At 48.2% G+C, this 17,521-nt stretch overlaps 2 protein-coding genes across 3 annotated transcripts in view; one reads left to right on the top strand and one right to left on the bottom strand.

Moving 5' to 3' along the window:
* The window catches only part of ARK2C (arkadia (RNF111) C-terminal like ring finger ubiquitin ligase 2C), a 50,259-nt gene extending 42,687 nt beyond the window's left edge, over nt 1-7,572 (top strand). The window contains exons 6-9 of one of the 2 annotated variants that reach the window (XM_050329196.1): nt 200-295; nt 549-632; nt 1,430-1,536; nt 2,667-7,572. In XM_050329196.1, coding sequence (XP_050185153.1) covers nt 200-295; nt 549-632; nt 1,430-1,536; nt 2,667-2,697 — 318 coding nt within the window. In that variant the 3' untranslated portion in view covers nt 2,698-7,572. The remainder of the gene's footprint in view (nt 1-199; nt 296-548; nt 633-1,429; nt 1,537-2,666) is intronic. The other variant, XM_050329197.1, reaches the window with a different exon arrangement.
* Nucleotides 7,573-12,312: 4,740 nt separating this feature from the next.
* The window catches only part of LOXHD1 (lipoxygenase homology PLAT domains 1), a 150,161-nt gene continuing 144,952 nt past the window's right edge, over nt 12,313-17,521 (bottom strand). Inside the window, exons 40-41 of the mRNA XM_050329855.1 lie at nt 15,908-16,069; nt 12,313-12,903 (exon numbers count right to left, since the gene is read on the bottom strand). Of these exons, the coding sequence (XP_050185812.1) occupies nt 12,423-12,903; nt 15,908-16,069 (643 nt within the window). The 3' untranslated portion in view covers nt 12,313-12,422. The remainder of the gene's footprint in view (nt 12,904-15,907; nt 16,070-17,521) is intronic.

Genomic DNA, 17,521 nt, shown 5'->3' on the forward strand with positions numbered 1-17,521 from the left:
GCCTCGAGCCCTTAGTTATTAACCCAAAGTGCCAGGGCTCAGATCCATCATGAAAGCATGACTGGTGTGGGTTTGATGGGCATTTCCACCGAGGAAGGGACAGGAGGGAGCCTCGGTCACCAGTGGGTAGGATTGTGTGGTGGGACCTCGTGCCTTGGGAGCAATGAGGATGGCATGTCCTGATGTTCCTGTGCCGCAGGAGCTGCTGCAGCTGGAGGACAGGCTGGGCAGTGTGAGCCGGGGCGCCGTCCAGAACACCATTGAGAGATTCACCTTCCCCCACAAGTACAAGAAGGTGAGTGCCCCGAAAACACGGCACGGCTGCCAGCCCCTCCCAGCTGGCCGAGGGCTGTGGGCGTGAAGGAGCGGACAGAAGGAAGGACTTTAGCGGGTCACAATCCTCAGGGTTGGAGAGCTGGAACCATCACCCAAAACATCCCCCAGAGCAGGGGAGGAATGCAGAACCCAGAAGCGGTGCTTTGACGTCTTGCGGGGGCTCCCGGGGCCGAAGCGGTGGCGTAGCTCAGCTGGCTGTTTCTCACTTCTAGGCTAGGAAGCTGCGGGCCAAATTTTCAAAGGGGTCTCAGCCTTCTCCCACCCAGCGGGTGCAATTCCCCCCCTGTCCGCACCTGGTAAGAAAGTGCACACCTCCAAGGGGGCTTGGTGCATGCAAACCCACCCTGTTCTGCATGCAAGCGGCGCCGCCCGTGCGCCCCGACGTGAGTGAGGGCGGCGGCTCCGTGGTGTGGGGGACCTTGTCCTCCCCTCCCTCCGCAAGGGGTGTCTCCTCTGTCGGAGCTGATCTCTTCCCTGAAAGGAAAACGGGTGGCACATCTTCGGGTTGTGCCGAGTAGAGAACGGGAAAAATGCTTGTTTGGGTAGCAGTTTCGTGTGTTGGTCGCCCCCCGGCTGGGCGGTAACGTGTGTAGGGATGTTGCGCTGCCCAGAGGGGAAGTGAGATATCTCTTCCTGCACTTACCTCTGACTGCATCTCCAGTGGATCCAGAAAAAACGGTATTAATAGGAGAACAGAGAAAAGGGGAGTGCTGACAGGCTAAGCACTGCCCTGCGGTGCAGCACGGGGCTGGGCTGGTGGCCAGGCTGGCATGGGAGAAGCTTCCAGCAAAGGAGACCATGGGGCCATCCCCACTGCAAGGAAGTGGCAGGAGGCTGTATTAGGGCAGCAGAGGACAGGCTGCTCCTTGGGGCACTAGCACCAACCACTGGCCCCAGGAGGAGGCAGGTCAGCCAGCAGCATGTTGGTGGCATCCTCATCTCACTGACTGTTTTGGCTTGGCTGGCTTCCCCAGGCTGGAGGATCTGGCTGATAGAAAAAGCTCTTATTATTTACCTTCCTGCAACTGTCCAGGCTTGGGAGACCATTAAAATGTCAAGGCTTAACCAAATGATGTCTTTAACCTTGCTGCAGAGAAGACCACAGGAAGGCAAAGCTGAGCAAGACGATGGAGAGGAGTCAGACACCGATGAGAAATGCACAATCTGCCTGTCCATGCTTGAAGACGGAGAAGACGTCAGGTATGATCCTCCCATCTGCTCTTCTGCCTCTCCATGCCGTCTGAGCTGTGCTTATTTGGATCAATGCCACTGTGCTCTTGTGGGATTGTTCCTGCTCTTGGTCCTGATAAACCCACTTGGGTTGTTGCAGAGTCTGGGAAACCAAACACTACTTAGGTGGGCACTGGTGTGGGCTGTAAGTAGGAAGAGCTGTGCAACAGCAGGAGGGACAAGTTTTTATAGTGTCTCCTGGGTTTGGATCACCTGCTTCAAGGCTGTGCCAATAGGCCAGGTGGCAAACTGTTAAAGAGGGATGTGTCCCAGGTCTCTGGCAGCCATCTGGAGCTTGCAGTCATCAACATCTGAGCTTGACTGATGACCAAAGCATGATAAAAGGCAGTGTGAGTATGAAGTCCAGGAGATCTGGGCTTGTGTCCAGGACAGAGCTGCTTTATTGTAGAATAAGTAAGATTACTCTGCCCACGTCGTCACAAGGAACCTTCCTGAGCCAACAGCAGAATCCCAGTTATCCATAATAGACATCCCAGCCTGTTGTCTAGGTCAGATCTCTGACTGTGACAGAGAGTGGGGACAAGAAATTGCAAGGGACTAAACTACCGTGGCTGAAGGAATTGCAGGTGACAGGTGCCTGGTCCTGTTTCTCACCCTTTAATTGCCTTAAACACTCAAGGAAAGCTCTGATCCTCTTGCTGTGGGTTCTTGTGCCCTCTGTATCACAAGGGCAGATGACGGCAAAGGTGGTGTAGGTAAAAAGCACCCACATTCCCTGGGGGCACTCCAGACACCGGGCAGGAGCAGTGGGGACCCACCTAACTGCCAGTGACTCGCAGTGATGAAGAACCAAGAGGCTTTGTAGTATAACTTTATTCCTGAAAGAATAAAAAGCAGCAGTCAGAGCCACTAATAGGTGGAGCAACTCAATTCAGGGTGGTGTGGGGGTTTCTAATAGGCCAAGAAGGACAGCATCTCCACTTTACTTCCCTGTGTGAGCTGCCGTGACTGGAAGAGCCTGCAGGACCTCAGCAACCGTGGTGTCCCCTCTCCAGTGCTTCCCCCATGTGTTTTGCTTTTCTTCTCAGCCCCTTGGGCCTCCTCCATCCTGACAGGGTGGTATTTTTCTGTCCCTGCAGGCGGTTGCCCTGTATGCATCTCTTCCACTAAATGTGCATGGACCAATGGCTGACCACCAGCAAGAAGTGCCCGATCTGCAGGGTGGATATTGAAACACAGCTCGGCTCGGACAGCTGAAAGGACTGGCTGGACACACCATTTTCCTTACCAGGTCGTATGGCCATAGACCCTTGCAGCAAAAGTTTTGCCTTCTGAGCCATTTGATTGAGAGGAAAAGTCTGCAGGCACGTTAGTGAGGAGGAGGAGGTGGTGGTACAATATCTAGCAGTAGGAGATATTGCACATACGCAGGATACAGGCCCAGTGATAGGGAGCTGACATTCCCAGAGCTCAGAGACCCCGTGCTGCAGAAGATTTAGTGTTGAACATGAAGGAACTAGTTGTGGTAGCCTGGCCTGTCAATCCTGCACTTCATGGGGATTGTATATATACCTCTCGAATATGTAGAGAAATGTTTGGGGTCCTTTAACTATTTCTATGGATGACATCTGGAGCATGTTAGCTTAAGAAATGTTGTGTTTGATGCCCTACTCATCTTGTGGTGGACATGTTGCTGTTACCTATTTTGCACCAAATATTTTTTCATAGATTCCTTATTTTGGTGCCTGATTAATACATTGCAGAGGGGGGAATAAAGAGGTAAAACTTTCCCACCCTTGGGGTGGGGGAAGAGGAGAAAAAGCAAAATCCTGTTTACAGTCAGAAGGGTTTGCGCTCTTTGCCTCAGCCGCGTGTGCTTCTTTCCCTTGCATTTACAGTGTGTTGCAAATTTAGAGAAGCTTAAAAAAATAAAAATTGGGGATAAAACGAGCGAAGCAATAGGGGGAAGCTTCGTTCCTGCTTGTCTGCTGGTGCTGGACACTTTCTGTAGGGGCATAATATTGGACTAGATGCTGTTTCTTTGCTTTCTGTATCTTTAACAAAGTAGCTTTTCATATCAAAATCCAAGGAAGACCTGTCTATTTGATTGCCACTGTCTGTGATGCTTTCTCCTGTGAGCTGTGTGACTGGTTGGCTTCACCAGCACTGCTCCAAAGTGATGGTTACTGGAGTGGGTGCCTACAGCTGTGATTCGGGGTATAGTAACACCAGAGAGGTGCCGAGAGGTGCAAAACGTCGACTCTTCTCCCGTGCGAAAGCATCTCTGATAACAGGACAGAAGAAAACTCGATGCTCACAAGGCACTGCTGAGGCCATGAGCACTTGGTCGTGGGAGGGGGAGGGAGGCTGGAAGTGGGGCTGCTGCTTTTTGGAAGTTTTGCTGCTGGGTTGTGACCTGCCTCAGAGAAAGTGTATCTGCACCCATGTGAGCTTGTGTACATGTTTCAGGCCGTATCCACACGGAGTAATCAGTGGTTGTTAAAACACAGCTTAATCACATTAACACTCAAAACAGAATTAAGAGGTAATACCCGAAGGAGCGAGCTGTTGTGATCCATGCTCCCCCTGAAAAAAAACACCTCAGCACGCTAACCACAGGAACCGAGCGGAAAACCCTCCAGAAAAAAACGACATTCACAACCAAAACAATCCTTTTCTTTCTTTTCTTTTCTTTTCTTTTTTTTTTTTTTTTTTAAATTTCGTACTAGGGGAGCAAAAGAGCTGCAGAGGAGCAGCAGGGGAATTAGTCAGGAACATTATATATTGAAAATTCAGATGTGGTGGGAATGATTTCTGGCTCCCCTGAGCATCCGTTTTGCTGGAGCCAAGTGATGCTCTCCAAGTAGAATCAATCAAGAACTGCTATCTGAGAAATCAGAAGATTCCCAAGAGCTGTAATTGGAAAACACCAACCTCAGAGGCACCACAGAGAGATTTTTTTTTTTTTTCTTTTTCCCAAGGGAAGAGGGGAGAGAAAGGGGGAATCCCCACGGATGTGAAGGTGCAAGAGCTTCTCTATTCGTGTGTCCATGTAGGTAGGAGGGAGGGGAGCGGGACACTTGGTGGGATACAGGGAAAACATAAGGAAAAAATTCTCGGCTGTGATGAGAAACTGTCACAGGTTGCCCAGAGAAGCTGTGGCTGCCCCATCCCTGGAAACATTCAAGGTCATGCTGGACAGTGTTTTGAGCACCCTGGAAGGTGTCCCTGCCCACATCTGGGAGTTGGAACTAGATGGCCTTTTCAGGTTCCTTCCAACTCATACTATTCCATGATTTTATGATGTATTTGACACCCAGCACAAGCAACAGCTTCTTGGGGTCCGTGGTGGTCCCAGCCCTGATGTCCCTTGGTCAAGGAGTGGTCCATCCTTGGGGCTGGCTCCAGCAGCAGCAGATTGAAGCAGCATTACAAATAATACTACTATTGCTATTTTATACAAGGCTTTGCTGGCAAAATACACTGTAAGGAGGTCCAGTTTGTCCAGGCATGAGCTGGGGGTGAAACTGGAGAGGAACAGAGTGACAGGGACCCTGGCTGGGTGAGGAGGGCATGAGGGGCGCTCCTGAACAGCGTGTTTTCTTAAAGCCTGTGGGAAAGTGTTACTATTTGCCTAATAAACAAGCACAGTTTTTAAAAAAAAAGATCAATCAAACTAAAAAAGAAAAAAAAAAAACACAAACAAATAAAAAACAGCCAAACCCTTTGGTGAAGAAAAGCACCAAACTCCCATGGTCTAGTGTGAGTGACTGATCCCACGGTGTGTGCGAATTTACAGCATCTGGAGTTGTATTGGTGTGTCAGGTTCCTTTGCATTTAAATAATTTGTACGAGTAGGTTGCGATAATAGGGTGAGTTAAAAAAAAAACAACAACAAAATGAAACAACAACAACAAAATCTCTAGAAACAAAACATCGATAGTTTACAGGGTTTTGTGAGTTTAAATGCCTTATATTTAACAATCATAATTTATGACTAACTTGTAGATATTGTGGGTTCTTATTTAATTATTTTTATAGTTGTTTTTTTGCATTTTTAATTATAATTTATTTATTTAGAAATTACTACTAATTTTTTTTATTACTCCTATTACCTCATTTTTGCATTGTTTCTGGGAATGGAATGCTTTGCATGCATCGGTACTTAAAAAAAAAATAAACAGGGGATGTGGGGGTAATGCTTATCTTGTCAAAAAGAAAAAAAAAAAAGAGAAAAAAATCAGGGTGTGTGATTACAAACTGTATTACTGTGGTGCTGTTACCTTGGATACATTCCATAAAAATGCAAACCTTTGATTCTGTATGCTGTGACATAGTGGAAAACTGCAATATAGTGACTGTGTTTAGCACATATATATGAATATTATTTGCACTCATAATCAAACTCTGGTGATCCTTTCGCTTGCGTCCTCGTGCATTGAAGGCGGTTAACGACGCCCTGCCAAACCAAGACATTTTTTGGCTGGTTCCTGGCCCCCGCCCTGTCCCCGCCGCCGCTGGCGATGCTGCTGCTCTGTGCTGCATGTGTGACCCTGCAATGACACCCAGCAGGCCCCCACTGCAAGGCTGTGCTCGGGGCAATGCATCGCACCCTTTAGTGCGAGGCTCCACACGCTGCTCCAAAAGCCAAGGAAGGAGGCCCAGGTGTGGTGGCGGCTTTGCCCAGATGTTGGCGGCTGTCGGTGCTTGGTTTGGCTCTCTTCACCCTCTGTGTGGGCACCCAGCTGGGGTGAGGGAGGCAAGAGGGTGAGCCTGGGCTTGCGGGCAGCAAAACTGAGGAAGTCATTGCAGTTTTTCAGGGGTTGATGTCTGTGCGCAGAGGCTGGTAAGGCACTGGCACGGGTTGCCCAGAGAAGTTATGGATGGCCCATCCCTGGAAGTTTCAAGGCCAGGTTGGATGTGGCTCAGAGCAACCTGGGCTGGTGGAAGGTGCCCCTGCCCATGGAACTAGTTTGGAACTAGATGATCTTTAAGGTTCCTTCCAGACCAAACCATTCTGGGATTCTGCGATGCCATGTCTAGCTGGGAGGGGGTGGGATGGACACAGGGTCTATCTGGCATCCCCTTGCAATGCCTGTCATGAGCGTTTGCTATAACCCAGCTCTGAGGTGTGCATGGAGCAGAAGCCCCTAACTGATTCTCTTGGTCAGTTGTTTTCCTCTTTTCTGTAAAGAGGGAAACCTCCATTTCGAGCTTTTTAGTCCACTGTAGAGCTGGAACCTGCACCAGAGAAGGGGGCCAGCCCCAAACTGACATGGCCAAGCATCCCCATCCCCATCCTGCCACGGCCACGCCGCTCTCACAGTGCTCTGCCCTTTCCCAAAGGCTCCTGAATATCAAGTGTTCCAGCTTTGCCAGAAGGTGAGAGTACCTTTGATAACATTTTAAGCTTTAAGCCATAACCACGCCTCGTCAGTGTGTCAGCCATGTATGGACAGAAGTGAGGTTTGATGCATGTGCTCAGCCAGTAGCCACACCTCCCCACCCCAAAAGGCTTTGGATGCAATTCTGTTTTGGGTTAGAAAGGCACAAAATCACTGTACCTTAATTTTTTTCTCTCTGTCCCTTCAGGGTGCTGCTCTGCTTTGCCTTACCCCAGGTTTTAAACCTGTCTGTGTTCTTTACCTTGCTGCTCTGTAACACTCCTCCCCTGTAGCCTGGAGCTGTGATTCTGAGCTGTTTGGGGACAGGGGGGTTGGTTGTTGTCCCCCCCAATGTCACTGTAAAAGGGATAAGTAAAACGAGGAGCAAACAAAACCCCTCTCCTTTAATGGCCTGGGCAGGTGAAAGGATCACCCACATTTTTGTATTCCTACTGCTGTTCTGTTGTGCTGTGCAACATTTTGCTACATAGACTATTTTATAGAAGAAAGCTAGAAAAATATTTATTATTAATATTAAAGCAATAGTGCATTGAAGAAATGGAAAGACATTAGAAATTGTGTAAATGCTTAGATTCACTTTTGGTGGATTTTTTGTACTTTATTTATAACTAATAAAACAAACTGCATTGCTAACTATAAACCTGTGCCACGCAGAAGTCACCTGGCAGGGCTTGGTCTTTATTTACTGCTCGTATCTGGTTTCTTTGGGTCTGAGTAAATTCTTCTTTCGCTGCTTATGCCTTTGGACTTTGATGTGCAAAAAACCCACTGCTGGGGTATGAAATACTCTGCCCATCTGTTTTGCAGAGGCTGCTGGTGGTTGAGTTCCATGGAAGGGGTGAGGCTCAGCTCTCTAGACTGGGCACACCACCACGCGTGATGTCCTGTGGCACCAGTTTAGTGATCAGGTGCCAAAATCACTTTCCAGAATATCTAAAAAAGGCCTGTTAAAGAGAGATTTCTCCTTTAAACATATCCCATGGTGCCTGTAGGATATCTCTAGCATGTCCTGCAGAGGTATTGAAAGGTTCTCCATCCTCCTGGTGGAGAAACACCTCCTTCTGTGTGTGTCTCCTGTTTAACAACTAAGGAAACTAATTGGAAGAAAAAAATAATCCAAACTAATATATGTGAGGGTATTTTTCAATCCTTTTGTTACCTGTTGGAGAATCCAATAAGTCATACATCCAATTTTACATCCTGCATAGTTAATTTCATAGGTTCTCCTGTGCTTTTATTCTCTCCCACTACGAATGGTACCAGTCTCTGCTCCTGCCCACTCTTGATTCAGCTGTTCCTCCTGAAAAGCTGAAACCAGTCCCCAGTTTTGACTGTGTCATTAGACTAAATGAGCCTTGGAGACAGGCGGCTGCTGATCACAGAGATTTGGTTCCTGCATCCGAAGGGAATTGCCCGCTCCTCCTGCATCCAGCAAAAGCTGCATAAGGGATGAACCGTGCTCAGGCAACACAAACCTCTAGTTACAGGAAGGTTTTAGAATTTTAGAGAACGGAAAACAGGTTAAAAATGACCTGCTGGTCCAGCTGGGTGGAATATCCCCCTTTCTCACCGAGATCTTGCCGATGTCCTCCAGAAGGGCGACGGCGCCGAGAGCGTTGCTGGAGGTGGCAATTGGTTTTGTTTCAAAACTGGAGCAGCAAACGCATCACCAGGATCTGATAACAGCCCTGCTGAGCACAGCGAGCAGCTGCCAGTGTCTGTGCTGGGGAGGCAGAGGAGTTGTGCCCATCAAGGTGTAACAGCACGGACCGAGATGAGACGTCTTTATTCACTGCGAGCATCTGCTCCCGCAGCAGCTGCCCAGGGTTGGGAAGCTTAGCCCTTATTTGTGTTTTTGTAGTATCTAAAACTGCAGCTGGCTCACAGGTTGCAGCTCAGAGCTCAGAGCTGTACAACTCCATTAATAAATATATTTATTCTTGGTTTGGTGGGGGTTTTTTTCTCTTTTTTTTTTTTTTAGCTCTTTTCAATTTTAAAATGGACCTCTACACAAAAGGATGGGGCAGGGAAGATTATAAGATATTCCCTAAATACAGAATATAAGGTACTTCACATCCCTCGGTCATTCTGTCTTCCTCAGTGTAAGGCTGGTGTAGGTATATGATACTATAAAAAAACCTTTGCAACAATTTCATAGAGTTTTGAAAATAATTCTCTGTGTCCTGCAGCAAGAGGCAACCAATCCTTCAGCATGCGACACTGCAAAGGGCTCTCTGTTTATACTTGTTTTCAGTGGCAGCGCCCAAATGCTTAGTAAATATAAATTTAGTAGGCATAGCACTTCATCAGACTCCCAAAATGATGGAGGACACAGAGACCATGGGATAGCCTGGTTTTGAAGACTCACTCTGATTGCCACCATCCTTGTTCTTTGCTTCCCATCTAATTAATGTTTTTGGATGAAGGTTTGTGCATTAAAGCCCTACAAATTAGGAAATAAAGAGGAAAAAGGGAGAGGTTAGTGGTGGGAGCAGGAGCTGTGCATCTGCCCAACATATCAGCTTTGGGATGCTCAGCTTTTTGGAGCCCTGGAAAAGGCACAGGACTAGGAAAAATCTGGCTTTTCTCCTCCTTAGTTCTGCACTGGGCCAAGAATGTGTTGAATTTAGCAGCTTAATGCAAATCCAGCCCTTGGAAAAACTCCACTCCTGCCTTATTACTTCTGTAGCATTAGTTGTTGTAGCAACAGAAGGATTCCCCAGAGCCAGGGTGGAGCTGAGCTTTGCACTAACAAGGGGCCTGTTTGAAGTCTTTAGAAGAAAAAAGTGGAGTTGCTTCACGCTTTGCCAGGGTTGTCTTCCTGGGAGGCAGTGGGGTTGCTGACCCCCTATCAGCACACTCTCCCTTGGCCCTTTTCAGGGCAGCTTCGCCTGGAGCTTTTGTGTTGAATGTGCCTGCTCAGGGGATGGCAGGAGGTTTTGATGGCAACCCAGGTGTCTGCAGTCCCATCTCCCCCACCTACACAGTGATATGGTGACCCCAAAGATGTTCATTCCTGCTTCAACAGGATTTCAATCCACGGTCCTATCTCCTTCCTGTATGTGATTCCTCCCAGATAGGAGTGCGTCTTACACGCAAGGTAAGGATTTATCTTTCCTCTTTGCCCCACGAAGGGATGGTGTGTGGGTCAGAAGCTGCCTCACTGCTCCTGAGGGCTGAAAACATAGAATCATCATAGAATCACAGAGTGGTTTGGGCTGGAAGGGACCTTAAAATCCAATTCCAATCCCCTGCCATGGGCAGGGATACCTTCCACTGGAATAGTTTTCTCCGAGCCCCATCCAACCTGGCCTTGAACACTTCCATGGTAGCATGTATCAGTGTAGTGAATTTGCCCAGGGGAAGGGAGGGATTAAACTGCAGCAGTGATGCTCTAAGACTAGCTTCCCCACAACTCTGTGCAAAATGGGGACTGACTGGAGACAGCTGGAAATGCCGGGACTACATCATTTTAATGGGACAAACTCCTATTTCACTGCAGCACACATCTGTCTAAAAATGGGCCAAGCCTGTTGCCAGGAAGGGTTTTTTCACAGCCTTGGTTGGACTGAGGTGGGAGGGAATGCAGAGAAATCAAAAGCATGACCCCTATTTTGCTTCAAACACCCGCTGGGGAACTGCAGTGACGCTGCACAAGTGCAGCAAAACCAGATGCTCCACATCCCACTCCTGGGACACCCTGGCCATCCATGGAGCCTGAGCCCCATCCCAGCCGGACCCCAGGGATGCAGCACACCTGCTGACCCCAGCACTCAGTTCAGCCCTCCTGAGGTTTGTTCTGCCCCTCCTGTAAGCTCCCAGCCCCTTGCTCACAGCTTGGCAGCACCAGTCTGCAGTGAGGAGGGAGAACACAGCCAGTGAAGGCTGCTATTATTATTCCTCTCAGCAAGTAGTTGATCACTGATGAGGTTGATTACTGGGCTCATTTAAGCAACTTGCTCTGCTCCAAAACCATCAGTTACCATAAAGGTTTCTAAAATGAATTAGTCTGAGCTATTATTTGTGAGCTGGCACAGACAGCCATGAATAATCTCAAGTCTCTCCAGTGGTGCCTGCTGTGGAAAATAGAAATGCAGAACTTCCCTGGAAGGGCTTTGGTAGGATGCAGCAGCTTTCAAATACCCATGAGCAATCAACAGTGCCTGCAAGATGCCCCTTAGTCCTGTCTCAGCATCACTGGCTTTTGCTTGGGCCCCCTTTGCCCATGAGCAGTCAGGGACAATCCTGCCTCATGGCCAGGCACAACCAGGCCATGCCCCAGCAGAAGCATCACCCCCAACCCAGGGAATGATGGGGTGGGTGGGCTTGGTGGGTTTAACCCACTCGTGACCCATTTGGTCCCTATTCATACAAAAGTGCTTGTTCAAAACCAGTTTTCGGAAGGGGGGACATCCTCTCATGGGTGGGCCAGGAGCAAGGTCTTCTCATGGCAGCTCAGACACCTCCCTTTCTCCTCCAAAGGATGTGCCCTGCTGCTTTGCCTCCTGGGGGGAGAGAGGGCTCCAGAAGGAATGATTTATGAACAGGATTTTTTTGTTGGTACCTGTAGAGATGCGAGTACCTGGAAAGAGCTCATCAACAGGAGCATTAAACGTTGTTGCCTCCAGGAAATCCCTTCACCACAGAAAAAAGACTTGCTCCCTTATTAAAGGGGAAAAAAAAAAAAAGAAAATGAATGGCAGCTGCTCTGAAATGGAGCTGGTATTCAGGCCATATAGGGGAAGGTTATCCTAAGTCAGTTTTGAATAAAGTTAGCACAGCTTCCTTGCTGTGGAATTGATTGTTTGGAAGGTCTTTAGCTCTGGTAGCTGTAACTATAGGTCTCGGCTCTGCAGACTGGCAGGAATTCAGATGGACAGCTGAGTCTGGCTTGGGGGAAGGAAGCCCATGGGTGGAAAACACCACTCAGATTCCCCTGCTTAAGACCTGGATGGGTGGATGCAGGTCCTCCCCACCCTCAGCTATGTCTGCTGCTTCTGATGTGGTGCCTTCTGGAGATGTGCATGTGTGTGCGTGTGTGGACGAGCAGAGTTTGCAGTTGCCAATAACGAGGAAAAACTGGGATCTCCAAGCTCAACTTTCTTAAATAAAGTGCCTCAACTCTCTCAGCCTCTTTACTTATCTAAAAGTGGAGCTCGTCAGTGGTGTAGGTTCTCCCAGCTGAGTCAGGGCATAGCACTGAAAGCAGAAATACCTGAGCTGGTAAAGGACAGTTTGTTTTGTGGCTCTCAATCATAAGTAAGCAACAAATGTATTTATTTAATTTGCATTTTTATATGCATTTTTTAAAAAAGAAACAGTATTAATTTTACAAAATGTTAACCTAGGAAGCACATCTTGCTGCTAAAAACCTCTCAGTACAAAAGCCACTGTTTTAAAAAGTAAAATGCAATATAAAAGAGCACAATGAGAAAAAAAAAAAATACACATACAAGGAGGGACCGAACCCCTCCTGCAGCCCTGCCCTCCTCAGTACCTGGGGAAAAGCTCCCTGCAGATCAGCCCATCGCCCCGGTTTTCATCCAGCCACTTCCCGCAGGGGAATATGGTGGTCACGCCGGTGGCTGAGTTGGTGATCTCCACCCTCTCCACCAGCCAGCCTGGTGCCAGACCACTGTTGTCGTGCTCGATCCGGACCTTTTTCAGCTCCCCCATGTCCAGCGTTTCCAGGTAGAACCTGTTGGTTTTGCCTCTTTCGAAGAGGTTCCTGAACTTCTGCTTCAGCGCCCGCTTCCCCGAGTCCCCGTTCAGCCCGTAGATGGTGATGAACACGTTGGCGTCGGTCCCCGCGCCCTTCTCAAAGCCTGTGACCACGATGGTCTCGTACTTGACTGGCACCAGGCTCCGGGCTTTGCTGGCAAAGCTCTCGGTGACCTTGGCACACTCGAAGACTTTGTAGTCTCGCCTCTTGTATCGCAGAGGGATTTTCGAGTTGCACCTGAAAAAGTATCTGCCGGGGGGAAAGTCGGTGGCATGTTAAAGGTGTAGATGGCCACTTTACTGGGCAAATTTCATGGAGTCACAGAAGTGTTTAGGGTGGAAAAGACCTCCAAGATCACTGAGTCCAACTGTTAACCCAGCACTGCCAAGGCCACCACTAACCCATGGCCCCAAGTGCCACATCCACATGGCTTTTAAATCCCTACAGGCATGGGAACCCTAACACTGCCCTGGTCAGACTGTACCAGAGCTGAACAACCCTTTCTATGAAGGAATTTTCCCCAGCATCCAGTCTAAACCTCTCCTGACACAACTTGAGGATGTTTCCACTCATCCTGTCCCTTACCCCCTGGGAGCAGAGCCTGACACCCCACCAGCTCCCACGTCCTGTCAGGGAATTGCAGAGCCAGAAGGTCCCCCCTGAGCCTCCTTTTCTCCAGGATGAGCCCCCCCAGCTCCCTCAGCCGCTCCTGCTGCTCCAGCCCCTTCCCCAGCTCCGTTCCCTTCCCTGCACACGCTCCAGCCCCTCAGTGTCTCTCCTGTCTGAGGGCCCAGAACTGCCCCAGCACTGGAGGTGCCTCAGCAGGGCCAGCACAGGGACGGGCACTGCCCTGGCCCTGCTGCCACACCACGGCTGGGACAAGCCAGTTATGGACTGGACATTCTGCTAAAATGCCCAACATTAATGCTGTTTCAGCACTTTTCCACGTGTGGAGCACTAGAATTTCTCTCTCGAAAGAGCCGTGATGCGACTGCAACTGGAAAACCTGACATGTCCCTACACAGCTACAGACACCCTGCACATGGGAAGGATTGGTGTGGGGCTTTTGTCACCTCTTCTGCCTGTGCAATGGCATGTCCAGTTACAGACCCCACTGAGGTAGGATGAGCAGGGGAAAAAAAAAACGAGAAAAAAAGGATAGAGGATGTTTAAATCTCCCCTTTCCTTTCTCGATCACCCATTTCATCTTTAGCAGGGAAAAAAGAATAACCATGGAACACAGAAATGATAGGTACTAGATGCTGGAAGCCCTTGTCTCTGCAGTGCTGCCTCTGGTGATGTGCAGGGAGCACAGAGCACATCCATAAATTACCTCGTACCTGGCGCCCGGCCAGGGGCTGGAGCACTCTGCTTTTAATGATCTATTTCACTTCCAATGATGCAGATCAGTTCCAAATGAGCTTTTCCCCCTTTCCCCACCCTCACCAAACTGCAGCAGGTCCTTGTGAATGGAGTGTAGCTGGATTGCCAGTGTGTGTGTGTGTGTAAAATAAACACCTGGAGGAAGGGTTACTGTGATTCCAGCTGTGCTGTGTTTCTTAAGCACTTCCAACACTTTTGGCATTTTCTGCAGCCAAAGTGAGGCACTTCTTTCTCTGGAAAGAGGCTTTGTGAATGAGAAATTCCAGAGGGAGCAGAATTTTAGGCTCATGGACAGAAAAACTGCATGAGAGCGAGGTGGATATGTTGCCTGATGCTGCAGTTTTATTTCTTCAGCTATGTAATATCTCATGGTCTGGGGGTATAATGGTGCATGCCAATCTTCACAAGGGGCAAGAATTAAAAAGATGACCTTTCCAGACCTGCGATTTGCAAAGAAAATTTTAATACAGCCCTTTCACATACTAAGCTCCACCACCACAGGGCAAAATCCCATCATAATTCTGCTATGCAGAATTTCACAACTACTGCTGCAGCAATTTCATAACTCTTTTAATTTGGTCGTTGATTGTCTGGGTGGATTTTTTTTTTTTTGATATTGGGATGGGGAATACTTGAAGTGAGAGCTTGCTCTTGTGATGCAGTCTCTCCAGTTGACCCCTTGCACAGCAAACACCTCTGTGAAGCGCTGCATCTGCAGAGCTGGAGCCCGGCTTCAGTGCAAGGACAGGCTGCAGGCTCTACCCGTACCTCCTGGCTGCCCTCTTTAATTTAAAACAGCTTTTAAAAAAAAAACCTGTGCCTTTATGAGAATATCTTTGGCCCCTTCACAACACGCTGTTTCAGCAGTTTCATCATGCTCCCAATGAGTTTAGTGCATGGATTTGATTGCGCAGCTGGACTTCGAGGGTTCCAGGTTTTCCCCCACCAGGAGAAAAGAGCATGTTTTAGTATGCAGTTGACTGAGTTTTCATTCAGCAAACATTATTAAGGCTCTTCAACTGTCTGATTAATTTGCTAGGAGAGACTCTTAGCTTTAAAAAGAAAAAACCCCAACACTTCAAGGATTTCTTCTTAAACACTCAATTGTTTCAGCTGAAATGAACTCCTTGTAGTTAAACTCTCTAGCAGCAATGGAAATAACATGGAGAAGAGAAGAAATACACAATTAACGGTGTGTGGATTTTTTCACTGAAGTGCAGTTTTTTTCTGCAAATGGATGATCTCCTCTGGTTCCTGCACAGTCTCTGTGCTATCTGCTCCCTGAGGTGTGAATGTCACCCCTTCAAAAGACAGGGCTCAGGCCAAAGCATGTAGGACCTCACATGCTCAGGGCTCCTCAGGTATGTTCTAGATGCATGACTGTGACATTTCCAGTCATGTCTAGCCTTTTGGACCAGATCAGAAGGATCTCTGATCCAAAGTGGTCTGAATTAGAGGCTCAGGTTTTGTCTTACCCTCAGCTTCTTTCTAGGAGCTCTTTTACAGGACTTACTTAAAGACCAGTCCATGCAGAGCATCCTACAAACCCCTTACATTTCAGTCACTCTGGAGTATTTCCCACAAGCTGAGACACCAATTTGTCCTAGCTGTGAGATTCACCCAAGGCAGCTTGTTTACAAACTTACCTGCACATGCAAATGCCCTCTCTAAGAACTCCGAAATTGCACAGGTGAGTCAGGCAGGGATGTTCTGTACCTGACACACCAAACAACACTTCCTTAGCTTTCAGACTAAAGTGAGGCTTTCCTTTACTTCTTAGGCCTGAAATGCTTCAGGAGGACGCATGCAGAGCTGCTCAGCACCTCAGTGCCCTCCTGGAGCAGCTCCTTGCAAATGAGAAGGCACTTACTTGTTGCAAAGCTCCATCTCCATCACGATAATCTCCTGGACATGCCAGAAGACTTCAGCTTTTGCAGATGACTTCTTCCCATCTTTTGGGCAATGACCAACACAGATGGCTGCAATATCCCCAACGTTCTTTGAAGAAAACTGAAATGTGTCTGTTGCTCCCCTATAGGAAACAGGGACCGGTTTCAGTATCCTGAAGGCTGTCAGTGACTTGTCTCATATGGACATTAAGTAATTTGCATACAGCTATAGGAGATAGAAAATAAGCCTTCATTTACAGTCATTTGATTTAACCCACAATCATTCGACACAAAGTATAATTTCCATATTTAAATTTAGTATTTTCTCTGATTAGGGGTGACACTTTAAATTGTTGCCACTAGGACTTCCCAGGATAAACTTGAGCTGTTCCACATACAAAATCAATTTGCCTCATTACAGATAAAGCTAAAGAATGACTAATTTCCCCTCCAGCACTTATTCATTCATTCTTGACAGATACTGTATCTGTTACACATCTACCCACCATAGCTGTTTTAAATTTGCTAGTTCAGCCACCCTTCCTGAAGCTCAGATTGAAAATAGTTTAGGGAAACAATGGAATCATAGAATCTCAGAACGGTCTGGTTTGGAAAGAACCATAAAGAACATCTAGTTCCAAACCCCTGAAATGGGGCAGGGATGACATGTCTCTGTCAAACCCTTGACTAGACCCCTGTCATGTTCCCTGAGCATCTGTTAGGTTTATTTCCTTGGATTGGTCCTTATTCCAAGCTGCCTCCAAGGATAGTCTGTGACTAATGCCTTGGAGGGTGGTGTCTAAGCCCTCCACAGACACCATCAGCTGAAGGTCAAGAGGAATCTCCTCCTGATCTTTCATATTTCACATGATGCCTCAGACATTCATGCTACATCCCACATCAGCTGCGATTTCACCTTCCTTTACCAGAAAAACCTTTCCTCCCTGCAAAGCAACAGAACATCAGCAGCGCCCGTGACTCCGACGAGGTTCCTGTCTCCTAAGGACGTGCTGTGTCCTTAAACAAAGCAGAAAACCCAGCTCACACCTGGAGCGCTTTGGTGACACGTGGGAGAAGGAATATGCCCCGTGTTACGTGGATGTGCCTCCAGCCTGTCTGAGTGAGAGGCTGATTCTTGGCTTTCCTCACGCGACAGCGATCTCACAGCCTCACCCCGCAGGTTCGTCTGGGAAGTCAAATCTGAGCAGCTCTGACAACATTTAGCCTCCAACCGTTATTACTTTCTCTCTGATTCCCACCGCCAGCGAGATGCTGCAAAAGGAATTAAAACCACCCCCAGCTTCCTTCTGCTCCTCCCAGCTCAGAAACACACACAGAGCCTCCCTGGGGGCTCGCCAGAAATCCCTTTGCGTGTACTGATACAAAGGGACACACACACGCTTGCAACATCTGTATTTCCTTTTGCCAAATGCCTTTTCCTCGCCATTTTAAAGCCTACTCTGTGACTGCCCATCAGAAACTTGGTTTATGCATTCCTTTTAATCCAGGTGAGAAGCCACCAAGCTTTTTTGGGAGGGGGATGAGAAGCAGCACGGCACAAACACAGCTCTCCAAGCCATCCTGGAGAAGAGGTG

Source organism: Myiozetetes cayanensis, unplaced genomic scaffold (genome assembly GCF_022539395.1).
Source record: "Myiozetetes cayanensis isolate MyiCay16 unplaced genomic scaffold, myiCay2020 scf4, whole genome shotgun sequence".
Classification (NCBI taxonomy): Eukaryota; Metazoa; Chordata; class Aves; order Passeriformes; family Tyrannidae; genus Myiozetetes; species Myiozetetes cayanensis.